The 14,328-nt window shown below is 36.1% G+C and overlaps 3 protein-coding genes across 3 annotated transcripts in view; 2 read left to right on the top strand and 1 right to left on the bottom strand.

Annotated features, from left to right (window-relative positions):
* The first annotated feature begins 3,099 nt into the window (after positions 1–3,099).
* LOC131851559 (uncharacterized) lies at positions 3,100–4,881 on the top strand. The gene has a single exon (XM_059202074.1). The coding sequence runs from the start codon at positions 3,100–3,102 to the stop codon at positions 4,879–4,881; it is 1,782 nt and encodes a 593-aa protein (XP_059058057.1).
* Positions 4,882–4,902: 21 nt separating this feature from the next.
* Positions 4,903–5,661, top strand: LOC131851569 (uncharacterized). Its single transcript, XM_059202085.1, has one exon. The coding sequence runs from the start codon at positions 4,903–4,905 to the stop codon at positions 5,659–5,661; it is 759 nt and encodes a 252-aa protein (XP_059058068.1).
* Positions 5,662–10,103: 4,442 nt separating this feature from the next.
* Positions 10,104–14,328, bottom strand: part of LOC131851710 (zinc finger protein GLI4) — a 118,354-nt gene continuing 114,129 nt past the window's right edge. The window contains exons 17-19 of the mRNA XM_059202242.1: positions 14,030–14,291; positions 13,626–13,766; positions 10,104–13,519 (exon numbers count right to left, since the gene is read on the bottom strand). Of these exons, the coding sequence (XP_059058225.1) occupies positions 11,375–13,519; positions 13,626–13,766; positions 14,030–14,291 (2,548 nt within the window). The 3' untranslated portion in view covers positions 10,104–11,374. The remainder of the gene's footprint in view (positions 13,520–13,625; positions 13,767–14,029; positions 14,292–14,328) is intronic.

Raw genomic sequence — 14,328 nt, forward strand, 5'->3', positions numbered from 1 at the left:
ACACGTATATGAAAATATTATACCTACCCTCTTATCTTTTGGAAAACATAAATTGTAGTTTTGTGTTTAGGGTATTATTTATCGTAGTAATTTGTCGTAGTAATGTATACAGGCTCCTCATATTATTTTTTGATTCGATCTAGATACTTACTTGTGTTTATCAAAAATTACACGAGTGAATATCGAACCGTTTCTGACAGCGGCTATTGTAATCACGGACCATAGACAATTTTATTTTGAACAAATACATTACCTACAAAAATTTATAATGAAATAATAGGCACTGTGAACAATTGTATTCTATATTTATTTTATATACAAACTTTTTCGAAAATTTTTTTTCATGGAATTTATTATATCATATAAGAATAGTGTTATTTTTGTTGGCGAAGAAATTAAGAGAAAGAAAAATGGATCAGTGGTTTTAAAGATTACAATTTATATTAGTAAACAAGTAAAATTTGTATATTCGAATTGTTATGCATGGATAATGTTTACAACAATATGTAAATCGCTATAAACATTATGTTATTTTAATAAATTATTTTACTACATATACACATGTTTGAAGTATGGCAGCGATCTCTCAATCAATGATACAAATTGTTTCTTGGCTCATTATCGTTTCACAGTGAATTCAGTTTACATAAGCACTTATATCTACTTTAGATGTCTCAGATATCCTAACTCGTTGTTACAGTTGGGACCCACAGTTGTACAATCAGCTACGTTAAAGGGGTGTTCAGTAGCCTGTGCGAATAGTTGGTTTATTTGAGTGAAGCGAGTTGGTCCTTTATTTTTATAGTGATGGAGGAGTTGATTAAAACTAGAATGAATCTATTCTTAGCGAACGTCGAATGTCTTATAGATACTGGTCAGGACATGTTAATTAAATTAAAATCAGACGGCATTGACTTAGATGAAGCTAAAATTGTTTCAACAAAATTGAAATCTGCCATAGACCGCTTCGTTGCTGAAACGTATAATTATTATAAGTTGGTAGAGGTAACATCGCCTGATGATTTAGCAAAATATACGGATATTCAGATAAAAGGGGAAGAATTGGTAACAGAGCTCAATCATAGGGTGAATAAAAAGGCGAACAGCGAACCATTTTCGACATTTAATACTGTAGAGAAACTCAATGTTGCCAGTAAGTTGCCAAAAATGGAACTAGCCAAGTTCAATGGAGACGTTTTAAAATGGCATCCTTTCTGGGACCAATTCTCATCGAATGTAGACAGTAGAAACATTAGTGAGGTAGACAAACTGTTGTATCTACAATCGGTACTTGAAGGTGAAGCGAAAAGAGCAATTGAAGGTTTAGACATGACAAATAAAAATTATCAGATAGCGGTATCTACCCTTAAAGAAAGGTATGGAAAACCTGGAACAATAATTGATGCTCATTATGCAGCGTTGTATAGAATAAGGACGGCAGATAAATCGGTTTCAGATTGTCGACGGGTCTTAAATGAAATTGAGAGACATCTTAGGGTACTGAGTTCTTTAGGTGAAGACGTTAGCCATAACCACCTCAGAGTGATGATCATGCAAAAATTCTCAGAGGATTTAATTTATGAACTTCGAATGAAAATGGGAACCGAAACAGATTCCATAGAGAATATTAGACGTCATTTGGAACATATTATATCCGCACGAGAAGCGTCAAGTAGGATGAAAGAAGAAACATTTTCGACAGAAGGATCCACTAGTAAAGAGGACGCTGGGAAATTTACACTAGAATCCCTACATGTTCGAACAGAAAATCAGCGAGGGGCGCAGTCAACGTTTAAGAAGTTCCCACTAAAAGAAAAAGATAAGGGTAGAAGGAGTTACGGCAGAGGAGGAGTTAGGCGTGACGCTGATAAAAAAGAATATGTAACCGGATACCTTAAGACAAAGTTAAACAATGGTCGAAAGAGAAACCACCTCAGAGATGATAATAATTACCGAGGCTTTGATACCAAACGGAGGAAACCATCGTGTATATTCTGCGGTAATGGTCACTTCAACGATGAATGTGATGTAGTGAAGACTGTTGAAGAGAGAAAACGAAAGTTAGAAGGCCGTTGCTACAATTGTCTATCAAAGGGTCATATCTCAAAGGAATGTAAGTCGCATAAGAAGTGTTGGCATTGTAGTAAATATGGTGAACATAACAGAGCTCTCTGTCCCTCTCGGAATCCTGTCAGAACAGAAAATCTACACGTTGGTGGTTCTAATAACATAAAGGGACTTATCTTCCTGCAAACTGCCGTTGCTCAGGTTCAGAATGTAGAAAAAGAATCCGTCATTGCGCCTTGTAGAGTAATTCTCGATTCTGGTAGTCAGCGCACGTATTAACAAAAGAGCTTGCAAAGAGATTAAACTTACCTGAATTAGAGAAAAATAATCTTTCCGTTTTTACCTTTGGCGCCGACCGTCCAACTGAAATTGATAGTCCAGTAGTAATATTTAGAATTATCACTAGAACAAACGTATACAAAATACTTTATGCCAACGTTGTTCCTCATATAACTAATAGTGTATCCACATTGCCTCGAGAAATGGCTGAGAGTGTTCTTGGGAGCGTCGTCCCATCGAACACTATATTAGCGGATGATAACTCTCTGGGTGACAATATAGATTTATTAATAGGTAACGACTATTATTTCACATTTATTGATGGTGAAAAGAGAAAAGTAACCCAAGATCTTTACTTGATCAATTCAGCTTTCGGATGGATTTTTTCTGGCAGTTATTCTACTTCGGAAAGACACCTCCCAGATAAGCTATCAGTATTAACTTATTTTCAGTCTGGTATTGAATTTAACAGTTTCTACGTCCCTGATCTTCCTTTAAAGGAGTGACAGTGCAGTCTTCAAGCAAGTCTCGGAAAATATTTACGTTGACAATTTAGTTACTGGCACAGATTCAGTGGAAAATGCTGAGAAGTTGTATAATGGTGTCAAAAGGGCATTTGACGATCTTTCTATGAATATTCGTGAGTGGAATTCCAATTCAGAGCAGTTCAACGAGACTATTCCCTTACAATTTCGAGCTAAGACAACAGAACGTATGAAAGTGCTAGGCCTGGAATAGGATCTTCTAAACGACATGTTGAAGCTGAATTTTCGATTAGATCAAGATAAAGTAAACCAAATTAGGACAAAACGAGAAATCTTGGGACTAGTAGCTTCCATATTTGATCCATGTGGTTTTGTAACACCGATTGTTTTACCTATGAAGTTGTATCTACAAAATCTCTGGAGTCAAAAATATGACTGGGACACTGAGTTAGCTGAAGAAGCTCTCGTAGAATGGCAAACGGCCAGTGCATGCTTGAAACTAATTAGATACATTAGTGTTCCTCGTTTCGAAATCGGAAAGGAAGATTTTAATACCTCCATAAAGCACGAACTTCACGCATTCGCAGACGCATCGCTACAAACTTACGCGGCTACCGTGTACTTACGTAGCACTCACCAGAATAAAAGCGAAATTTCCTTCATAATAGGGAAATCACGTTTAATAAGCAAAAAGGATCAGACTAACCTTCATATACCGAAGTTGGAATTATTGGGGGCTTTAATCGGAAGCCGGCTCATCAAAACTGTTCTTAAACACTCAAGACTTCCAATCTCTAAAACTTACCTGTGGTCAGATAGTCAGATAGTCGTAAATTGGTGTAACTCAGAAAAACTTTTGCTGCCATTTGTGGCGAAACGCGTTGACGAAATTAAATTAAATTGCAATCCACATATTCGGTACGTACCTTCACATATGAATCCCGCCGATGTAGCAACACGACCCAATATTTCTGCTGAAAGTGCGCAACGTTGGTTGATAGGTCCAGATTTTTTATACAGCGATCCAATGTACTGGCCGAGAAATACACAAAAAGACAACGAGTTAAATACACACATTCAAGTTGTCGCGGGCCGGGAGGATCCTTCGGAAACAGAGCCACAAGGATATACAATTGATAGCTCCGAACAACAAATAGAAACTCACTCTCAAATAAATGAAAACATTCCACAGACAGTTCAGCGTACTGCGGTCATTGAATCAATGGAAGTCGATAAAAACCATTTAACATCAGATTATAGTTTGACAAATATTTCAAATAATCACATTGATCAGATCCGACAAGTTCAGAAGGAATGTTTCTCGAAGGAACTTACGGGTATGAAGACAGATCTTGTGAGAGCTCTTGACGTGTACAAAGACGAGGACGGTATACTCAGATGTCGTGGGAGACTACAGAATACAGATTGGTCGCATAGCCAGAAACACCCGATATTATTACCTAAAGATCACGCTTTCACATCAAAGATAATCGAGGATGCACACCGGAGAAATTATCACGTAGGAGTGTCTCATACTCTTGCTATTATTAGAAAACAGTACTGGATACCCAGAGGTAGAATGCAAGTACAAAAACTTCTCAGACAGTGTCCAGCATGTAAGAAATACTCAGGAGGTCCTTATAGATTGCCACCCATGGCCCCATTACCACCCGAAAGAGTCACTTATAGTGAACCATTCTCTTACGTAGGTCTTGATTATTTTGGGCCCGTGTTGGTGGATACGAATGGTTGTTTGGAGAAACGTTGGATTTCCTTATACACCTGTTTAGCTGTGAGAGCTATACATATGGAGCTCGTAAAAGATTTGACTGCAGAGGAGTGTTTGTTAGGATTAAGGAGGTTTGTTTCCTCTAGAGGCGTCCCCAAATTAATCATCTCAGATAACGCTCTGCAATTCAAACTTGCAGCCGATGTCCTCACTGGGGATTACTGTGTAACGAATCGAATAAAGTGGAGATTTATTCCTGAACTCGCGCCCTGGTTCGGCGGATTTTACGAAAGATTGATCGGTATTGTCAAGAACTGCTAAAAGAAAACAGTCGACAAACATATGTTAAATCATTCTCAGTTAGGTACGATTATTAAGGAAATTGAGGCGGTCGTAAATTCACGGCCACTTACTGTAGTCGGTGAAGAATTAGAGCACGTTTTAACACCTGCAGATTTCCTACGAACAGGTGGTCCTTCTATACTTGTAACTTCAGATAAGGAGTTCTTAGAATCAGCTACGATCACAAAATCCAATTTGGTCGAGGGCTGGAAAAGAGGTCAACATATTTTGAGGGAATATATTGACATGTTCTCCAATCAGTACCTGACTAGTCTAAGAGATCGCAGATCTGTGCATCGTCAACCTCGTATAACGGTAGATTCTACCCCAAAAATAGGAGATTTAGTACAGATAAAAGGCGATGCTAACAGAGCGCTGTGGAAAGTCGGCAGAGTATCAGGCATAGTAAAGAGCGCCGATGGGAAGGTCCGTGTAGCCAAAGTCACTACCTCCCCACATGAGACCCTGACCAGGTCGATAGGTCATCTCTATCCATTAGAAATTGAGTCAGAAATATCAACAGAAAGCAACTCTCAAATGCCTCCAACTAAGGCTTCCGAGGAATTAGCAACACCCCATGCCACTGGCTCTCCAAAAGACAGGACACAGGCTACTACGAACAATGGCACCTCAGCACCATCTCAGTCCCTAACGGAAGAGACTCAGCTTAGACCGAAGAGACTCTCATCTCAAAGGGCAGCGGAAAGAATCAAGGCATGGACGGCTCAGCTTCTCAGTGTTTTGCAATTGATTGATTGAGGTTTAATTGAATATGATTACAATGATGTGATACTGTTGATTTTGAGTACGTATTGAACTAATTTTGTTATCTGTTCTACATTAAACTGTTAGCAATCATAATTCTATGTTTTCTTTCTATTTCTATCCTAAACCTGGGCGTGGAGTGTCGCGAATCATCGCGATATTTGTCTGTATATGATATCTATTCGTGTAAGATGTGCATTAAATTATGACGGTAGAAAGAAAGTACAATACACTAACGTTTGATGGTTGTTAAAAATAGTTGAGGGTAACACATTTGTATTCATTCTGTTAAATGGAGCGAAGAGGTTGGCAGTTGTATTATTAATACAACGCATACTTGTTTATTGTTGAATCTTTAATGTTATTTACAATAATTATAACGAAATGGTGTGTCTCAGTGTTGTGCCTATACTTCGATCCCAGTAGTTGCCTGCTAAACAAGTTGAACCGTGTCTAAGGCCTTTAAGACCTCAGGATTATGCTCAGTGTCATGCTTGTTACTCGGTTGTGAGGACAGGGGTCGCTGTAAGGGGTGGTTGGAGGCGACTGCTCAGAATACTCAGATCGAACTCAGCTCCGTATGTTACTCATTGGTGCACGTAGTTTAGTAGTTTACTATAACAATGTACTGCATCCCGTTGGACATAACCAAGGGACTCAGCCTCCTCAGTATCAAACGTACATATGGTGTGCACTCTCAGTTACTCGTCACACGGCTCAGTGTTATGAACCATTTAGGTTGCATTGGATTCGCATCCAACTCAGTTTCATAAATGAATCTCAGCTCAGATATCTATTCTGTTATATAAGTTGGTATATGCATATATATATGTGTAATTGTGTGTGTATGCTCACACATATAGTGTCGGTGCATGCATGTGTGTGTGATATATATATAATTAGTTCATACAGTGTTTCATCGTTATTGCGTAGCGAGTTACGACTTTAACGACAAGAAGAGTGGATGGTTATAAGGGCAGAGGAAGGCCGAAAAGAGATGGATGTGTACCCTAGCACAAGCTTTGCTTTCCGTGGGACTAGACGGCGCTGCTAATTGTCCATGGTTATTTATTTAACTGTAAAAACATCAGTGAGTAACCGACTTGAGAGAGCGGAGATGTGAGCACCTGTGTACTAACCTCTCAGTATATTTAGCTATACCAAAATACCACGCCAATTAATGGTACGTGGAAACTGAAGATACGAGCTTGGCACTGAAATTATACTGATAATGCTCGTTTACACAATGTGGGCTTTCGTTTAGAATAATGTCGCGAGTAAATCCATCGCTCTTAACGATTTCGCGGCGAAATATTATATACGATTTATGTTATGTAGCTTAAGGTTATATATAACCACCTCCAAACCCATTATAACTGATAGACCTACAATGAGAGTCACTGGCAGTTTTTATATTCGTTTATCCATATTTAAAATATGAGAGTTCTTTTTATACATTTTGTTTTACAATACTTCTGTCATTGCGCTCATCTGTAATTAACGTCTCTACAAGCATCTCTCTATTTTTATTCATTTTTACTATAACTACGACCATTGGAGTGCCTTGTCACTACCCTTTAAATAAACAAAAAGTTTTAACAAAAGCATTAACTTTTTTTAATTTTCAAAATTCCAAGCCCATGATACTTTAGATTATCGACAGAAGTTAATACGCGAAAACAAGTATTACCTAATTAAATTAATTACCTACTTTGCTGACATTATAAATGCGAAAGTAACTCTGTCTGTCTCGCTTTCACAGCAAAACTACTACTGAACCGATTTAAATTAAATTTGGTACACAGAGAGTTTACTCTACTTTAGACCCTGAGAAAGGACATAAGCTAATGCGTAAAAAAGGTTGTAAGTTGAATGGGGAAATGAAACGTTGTATGGAAGTATCGTATTGTCGTGTCCGTCAGGCGGTTGTATGGAAGTATCGTCATATTTAAAAGCTAAGTCTAACTTATATTTTAGGCTGTTGTTAAATATAAATGAATATGATTTTCAAAGATTGTAAAAGAAATTTACTTAAGGGGGTAAACTAAAATAGGGGATGAAAATTGTATGGAAATCCGTCATTTTTGAAACTAGAACAATGACATGCATAAGACTATTTGTAAAACAATAAGTCTAAATTATTAAAATTGCTATCATTCATTACTCTACGCGTACGAAGTCGCAGGCACAGCTAATCCTATATGAATAGACTTGGTGAGTAAAATATATTTAACGTACAATTTTGAGCTTCTTATGATACTAATATATAGTGCTAATGGGATAAATCCATTTCAACAATGTTACGTTCAGTATAGGATTCACGAAATTTGGATTAAATAGATCACAGTATAATGTGTGTCTTTTCAATGAATAAGTTCCCTTTCGGATTTAGGGTTCCTTGTATGATGATGACCCCTGTTTGGATTGGTAGACGACTTGCAAAGTGTACCTTAGCAGAAAAAGTTTTTTTTTTAGTCACTATCTTTCTGGCGATATTCTTTTGACCTATGTCTTATTATTATCATTATCCTGTATGTGTATTTCTAAGTTTTTTTTCTTTATTTAATTATTTATTATACTTATTCTATTACTTATTGTTTTCTTTCAGGACTCCTGTTGCATTCTCTAAAAATTCTTTGTCTATCATATTTACTTACCATTAATTTTGGGAAATGTTTGAAAAAGTGATTTAGGATAGTAACTATTTGTAGTCTACTTGAGTAGCAAATATTTAAATTCGTCTAGCCATTTAATTCTTTAAGTCTATAATTAGGCGACACACATGCAAATATTTCTCCTCCGATCGATCCCCCATCCAATTACAACGGCCTGAGCCGAGATTTGAACCCAGAGTTGTTCTCATACTAAAATCGTATCCGTCAGACGGGAGTTGGTCTTCAGTCGCTCCATAAGTCCTTCCGTGGGTTTGGAGTGCCATCTGCACTCGACCCCTGTCGTCCGGTAAAGCTGTAAAGGCCAGCGGTGGCCAACGGCATTAGAGTAGTCCGAAAAAAAAATGCGAATATCAAAATATTTGCTTTTACTTTGATTACCTTTGATTAATTATTGTCTACAAGATGGATGCATGACGCATAGTAATATTTTTAACCGACTGTACGCATCTTTGACTGACGAGTTGTGTTTGACCCATATATCTTTGTATTCAGATATTCCTTAATATAACAGATGACGAAATTATGCTTCTGAAAACATAATAACTTAGTGGTTTACTTCACGACTTAGATTCAAAGGCCGGGAATTCGAATCAGGCTGATATAAAAAATATGTATCTAATGGTACATATTTTTGAGTCTGAGTCTCTGATGGTACACTGTATATGAGCATAATTTAAAATTACGACGGCCTGAGCTAAGGTATCCGTCTGGCGGGAGTTGGCCTTCACTCGCTCCATAAGTTCTTCCGCAGGTTTGGAGTATTATCTGCACTCGCCCCCTATCGTCCGGTGAAGCTGTATAGGCCAGCTGCGGCAAACAGCATTAGAGTTGTCCGAAAAAAAGAACCATGAGTGCAATTAGCGTTCTCGCTTGTCCACATTTTTATAATAGACCTATTTTATTGATACCGCCTGTTGGCAACATCCGAAATAATATGGTTATTTTAACGCATCTGTGACGTGATGCGGCGGAATGTCAACGGCGAGGTTTATATTTCTGTCTGTTCTCGTAGGTATTATAGATTTGAAGAATACTACATGCCTATTGAAATTTTAGAAGTCTTCGTTCGTTTAGAGTTCTTTTGTCATTTTCGAATCACTATTGACTTGGAAGAGATTCTTAATTTTATTAGTTTTTTGAAAATATATTAATGATTTTATTTATAATAGATTTACTTACATTATTACAAACTATATAATACTTATGCATGGAAATATATTCTATTTTTCGTGCGTATTCTAGCCCTAAATTGTGACAAAATATAAAGTTTGTATAGAATTATTTGTAACTGAAAACTCTATATTCACTAGCATAAAGGACCTACCTTTGGCTCGTTCGTATTAACAACCAAGACAGTATAAAAAATTTGAAAAAGTATTCAAGACATTATAATGAATTTTTAGAATAACGAAAAAAATACTCTTATATTTTCTGTAACATTAGATGAGATGACGCCGATGAGCCGAGCAATGCGAAACATAAATATTTCACGACAAAATCTCGATTGAAATATTGCGATAGCAATATTTCAATGTTGTCAAAGTATGTTACAGTATATACTAATATTGTAAAGACAGGATGCTAATCATATCAATTTCCTTGAGGATAACTTCCGAAACTACTAGGGGCCCACATTGGTTCGATTTCAAAAGTTTTCACAATTTCACATCCACATTACAAATACACGTAACATATAAAGTTGGGAGTTCTGATAAAAAGAAACAATAAGATATTCGTAATAAGAAATTTTATTTAATCGTTTCATTAAAATATTGTCAGAGATGTACTCGATTGTTTCATTCACAACATTAGAAAAACAATAATTTATTACAAAATACACTATAACTTTCAATCTATTACAATTATTTTGTGCGTTTATCATTCATTTACGTATTTAAATAAAAAATAATTAACAAATACTTACATCTAATAATCTCATAAAATTCTAAACTAGGAGATTCAATGTCTTACAAAAATGAAGTTTCATATTGCTTTATAAATTATGTCTACCTATGATTTTATTATAACATAATTGATAATTAATATCTAATTCAACAACACTGTAAAAATTCTAGAAAAATGTTCACTATTTGTACAATTTTCTTATATTTCTTCTAATAATCTCAGAACTTACATACTATAATAGACAAATTCAACTCTACAATAAAGGCATAAAACACATTTTAGTTTCAACAATTTTTGTAGAGGCACATTATTACACTCCCTTGTAGATTAAATTCTTAAAGTTTGTACACTATATTATGTACATAAGGCACTTAAGAGATATACTTATATAATTTTATGTAAATGCTTAATAATAAAATATTCTTAATCGTGGAAGACAGTGAAACAATTACAATATTTACATGATTTCTCAATGTGTCTTTTAATTATAAATGATCTTGTACTGTACTTATAAATTGTATTCAACTAACTTTATAAATTTAATAATAATCAGTCTCCAAAACAGTTTTACAACCTTCACCTTCAGTCGCCAAGCTTTAGAAGAACGTCGGGCGAACGTCGATATCTATTTCCATTTGATTTTTTACATAACCTGGAAAACATACACACCCCACAGCTCGGCTGTCATAGTAATATTTGTTACTATTTACGTTCTTGACTTAAGAATAAGGGTTTTTTATGTGAAAGATTGTAATTTGGGTATTGACAAGACTGCAGAATTAGAAAAGAAGTAAGGGCTAAATATAACAAGTAATAAACAAATCACAAACATAATGAAAGGTAAAATCGTCATCACAATACACAAAAACCAGTAAACAAACAGTTCAATGTATCAAAATTAAGTTTTTGATATCATTATTAGTAGTCTATGAAATAGTATCATTTGTTCATGATGTTTTCTCTTTAAAATGTTTAAGCTAAGTTAATTGTATATATATAAACTGTAATGTAAAAAATTATAGATACTTCTATTAGATTACTGAAATTATGAGATTTAGTAATGAAAATATGGATGGAAATAGAATCGCGTAACTTAGTGAGGTTATTGATAATATTTTACAATTAATCTATTGAATCATCTGGAGGTACTGATTCTCTTCATAAAATGAAGAAAGTGACGTTTGGAGGTCATTCACAACCATGTTATCCCCACCCTGTGGAGGATGGGTACTACTCGACACCATTTCTGAACTCTTCCAATTCTCACAGTTCTCCACGTATTCTAGCGTTCTTTGATAAGTTTCTTGACGCATGGTACTATTTTGATTCTTCTTTCTTCCATTCGATGCTTCTATCTGCGACTGTGATATATCCCACACCTGAACATCACTAGCTTGGTTATTTCCGCTTCTCAAGCTGTTCATACTGCAATCTGTTTGCTGATCACCATTTTTCAGCATCTGATTACAATTTGCAGATACTCTAGTAGCACAATTTGGCTTTTGACTTCCTGTTGACATATTAACAGAGTTCTGGACAGATTTCTGCATGTTATGTTTATTGAATTGATTACCAGGGTAATCCCATTGATTGTATGGCCTCTGATGATTATAATACTGGTTATTGTTCATCATTGCTTGGTTATATTGATGATTGTTCTTCGGAGGGGGAGGACCCATGACATTCGTCGCATTTGCTACTGGATTTACAACAGAATTATATGGTGGAGGTTGAGGATATTGCATATTTTGATTGTATTGAATATTTTGCATTTGATTCTGTTGATCGCAGTAGTTGTTTATTGCTCCTCTGCTCATATTTCCACTATTGTCCACGCTCATCACAGATGATCTTGACATTTGTAAGGGATGTATCTGACTGTTTTGGCTTTGGTAATTGATAGACTGAGAATAATTGATCATCTGATTATTGTTATAGATCATGTTTTGCTGATTCGAAGGCATCTGATGCAGAACTGGCATTTGATTTTGATTATATTGCTGCATCATCGGATACTGTTGCATGTTTTGATTCCTCAAATTTACATTTTGCTGATTCTGTATTGGATATGGTGGTATTTGGTTGAAGTTTTGATTCTGATATTGTGTAGGACCATTATTTCTATTTGTTACTTTGGGATTATAGTTTTGATGTGGATTCATATAACTTGGAGGTGCTGGTTGCGTTTGGGGAACTCCATTCATGTTTATCATATTTTGGTTTTGTATTGGCACCGAAGCATTCATATTCGGAATATTCTGTACCATCGGATTTATTGCACCTTGCGCCATTGGACTCTGAAGTCCTGGATGCATCGGACTTGGCATACCATGACTCATAGGGCTGGCTATATTTTGTGGCATAGGGCTCGCCATGTTCATCATAGGGCTTGCCATATTTTGAGACATTGGACTACTAACATTGTTATGACGTGGGCTCATCATCATTTGAGGCATTTGTGGACTCATCAAACTTTGCATACTTTGCGGACTCATAGCATTATGTTGAGGTGACATAACGCTCATGACGCTCTGTGGACTCATTACGTTATATACACTCGGTGGGCTCATAACACTATGAGGCATGTTATGAGGACTCATAACACTCCTTGGACTCATTGACACCAGCGGTGGTAGACTTTGTGGACTCAACATATTATGTGGCATACTTTGCGGGCTTGCGTTCTGCGAACCCTTTGATTTAGGACTCATTTGATTTTGCTTCTGAGGTAAAGTATTAATTCTCATTCTATTAGAGTGTTCCGGCTGATTTGCCGCCATTGTTTGTAATGACTGTAATGGATTATTTGTCACAATATTATTCGACGATTGCGTATAGTCTTGTTCACAATTTTCTGGGCTAATTTCAGGTATGACCTGTTCTTGGAGAGGATTTTTGTCATCTGGTGATTTAGTAACTAAAAGAGAGCCACTATTACCTGACATGCTAACGTCTAAAGATCTTAAATCAACTGGAATATCACTTATATTGAGATCACTTCCTATGGCACCTAAATTTTTGAGTAGAGAATCGTCACTGGTCGCTACATCACTGATTTTGTCACTGGAATTGTTTGTGTTTTGTATTTCACTGTTTGTATTGTCTTTGGTTGGAATATTATTGTCTTTATTTGCCGCTTTTGGATTAGGTGGGTTGGTGGATTCAGTTTTTGCTGGTACTACCGATTCGGTTCCCAATATTGATTGGTTAAGATATTGCATCATTTCATCTGGTATTACCAGCTTATTCTCCACCATTTCACCTTCCGCTACCTGTAGAGATACGATTTATATATTATTTAATGAAAAAATATTAATCAATAAATTCAACAAGCACTTTGTTAAATAACAATTACGAATCACAAAATAATATTTTTACCTGTTCCAGATTAACTTCTTGGTTGGGATGATGGACCTGAGCGGTTGTTATGACCACAGTATTCGTGGAGTTCGAACGTGACTCCTTGTATGTCACCGTATCATGATCATCTTCTGTTTTAAACGGGAATGGAGCATCACCCTGAAGAAAAAATATATATTGTTTATTTACTTATTATAGTTTTTTTTAATACATGATTATAGAGAAAATATTTTCATTCTTATAACATTACAAATGTCAAAGTATGTCTGTATGTCACTTTGTATGTAACAAAGAGACATACAGACATACTTTACAAGCGAATCTTAATTAAAACTGATGTGAAGATAGATTACGAGAACGAATATTCGATATCTGTTAACCAAAAAACAAACAGTTTAAAATAATTTAGATAAAACACTCACCACATCATCCGTACCACAGGGATACGCTTGGTATGCCTGGGTCTGATCACTCAAGTTGGACTGCTCCGAGAGTCGCCTGGCTTCCTCCTTGACTTGGACGTTAGGATCCAATTCCAACGCCAACTCTTCAGCTCTGACTTCCGAACATGTCACACCTCGAAGGAGTACCGCCTGATTGCCTTGGGATGTTCTGACCGCTTGAACAGCTGCAAGAGCTGATGATGGTGCCGGGGCATAACCAACACATGATACTTGACTAGATCTGGAAGATAATTAATTGATTTTTTATAGCAACATTA

The sequence above is a fragment of the Achroia grisella genome, unplaced genomic scaffold (genome assembly GCF_030625045.1).
Source record: "Achroia grisella isolate CSIRO2021 unplaced genomic scaffold, CSIRO_AGI_Agris_v1 utg1174, whole genome shotgun sequence".
In the NCBI taxonomy this organism is placed as follows: Eukaryota; Metazoa; Arthropoda; class Insecta; order Lepidoptera; family Pyralidae; genus Achroia; species Achroia grisella.

Excerpts from the sequence above, each read along its gene's own strand:
- LOC131851559 (XM_059202074.1), top strand. The coding sequence starts at position 3,100 with ATGTTGAAGCTGAATTTTCGATTAGATCAAGATAAAGTAAACCAAATT.
- LOC131851569 (XM_059202085.1), top strand. The coding sequence starts at position 4,903 with ATGTTAAATCATTCTCAGTTAGGTACGATTATTAAGGAAATTGAGGCG.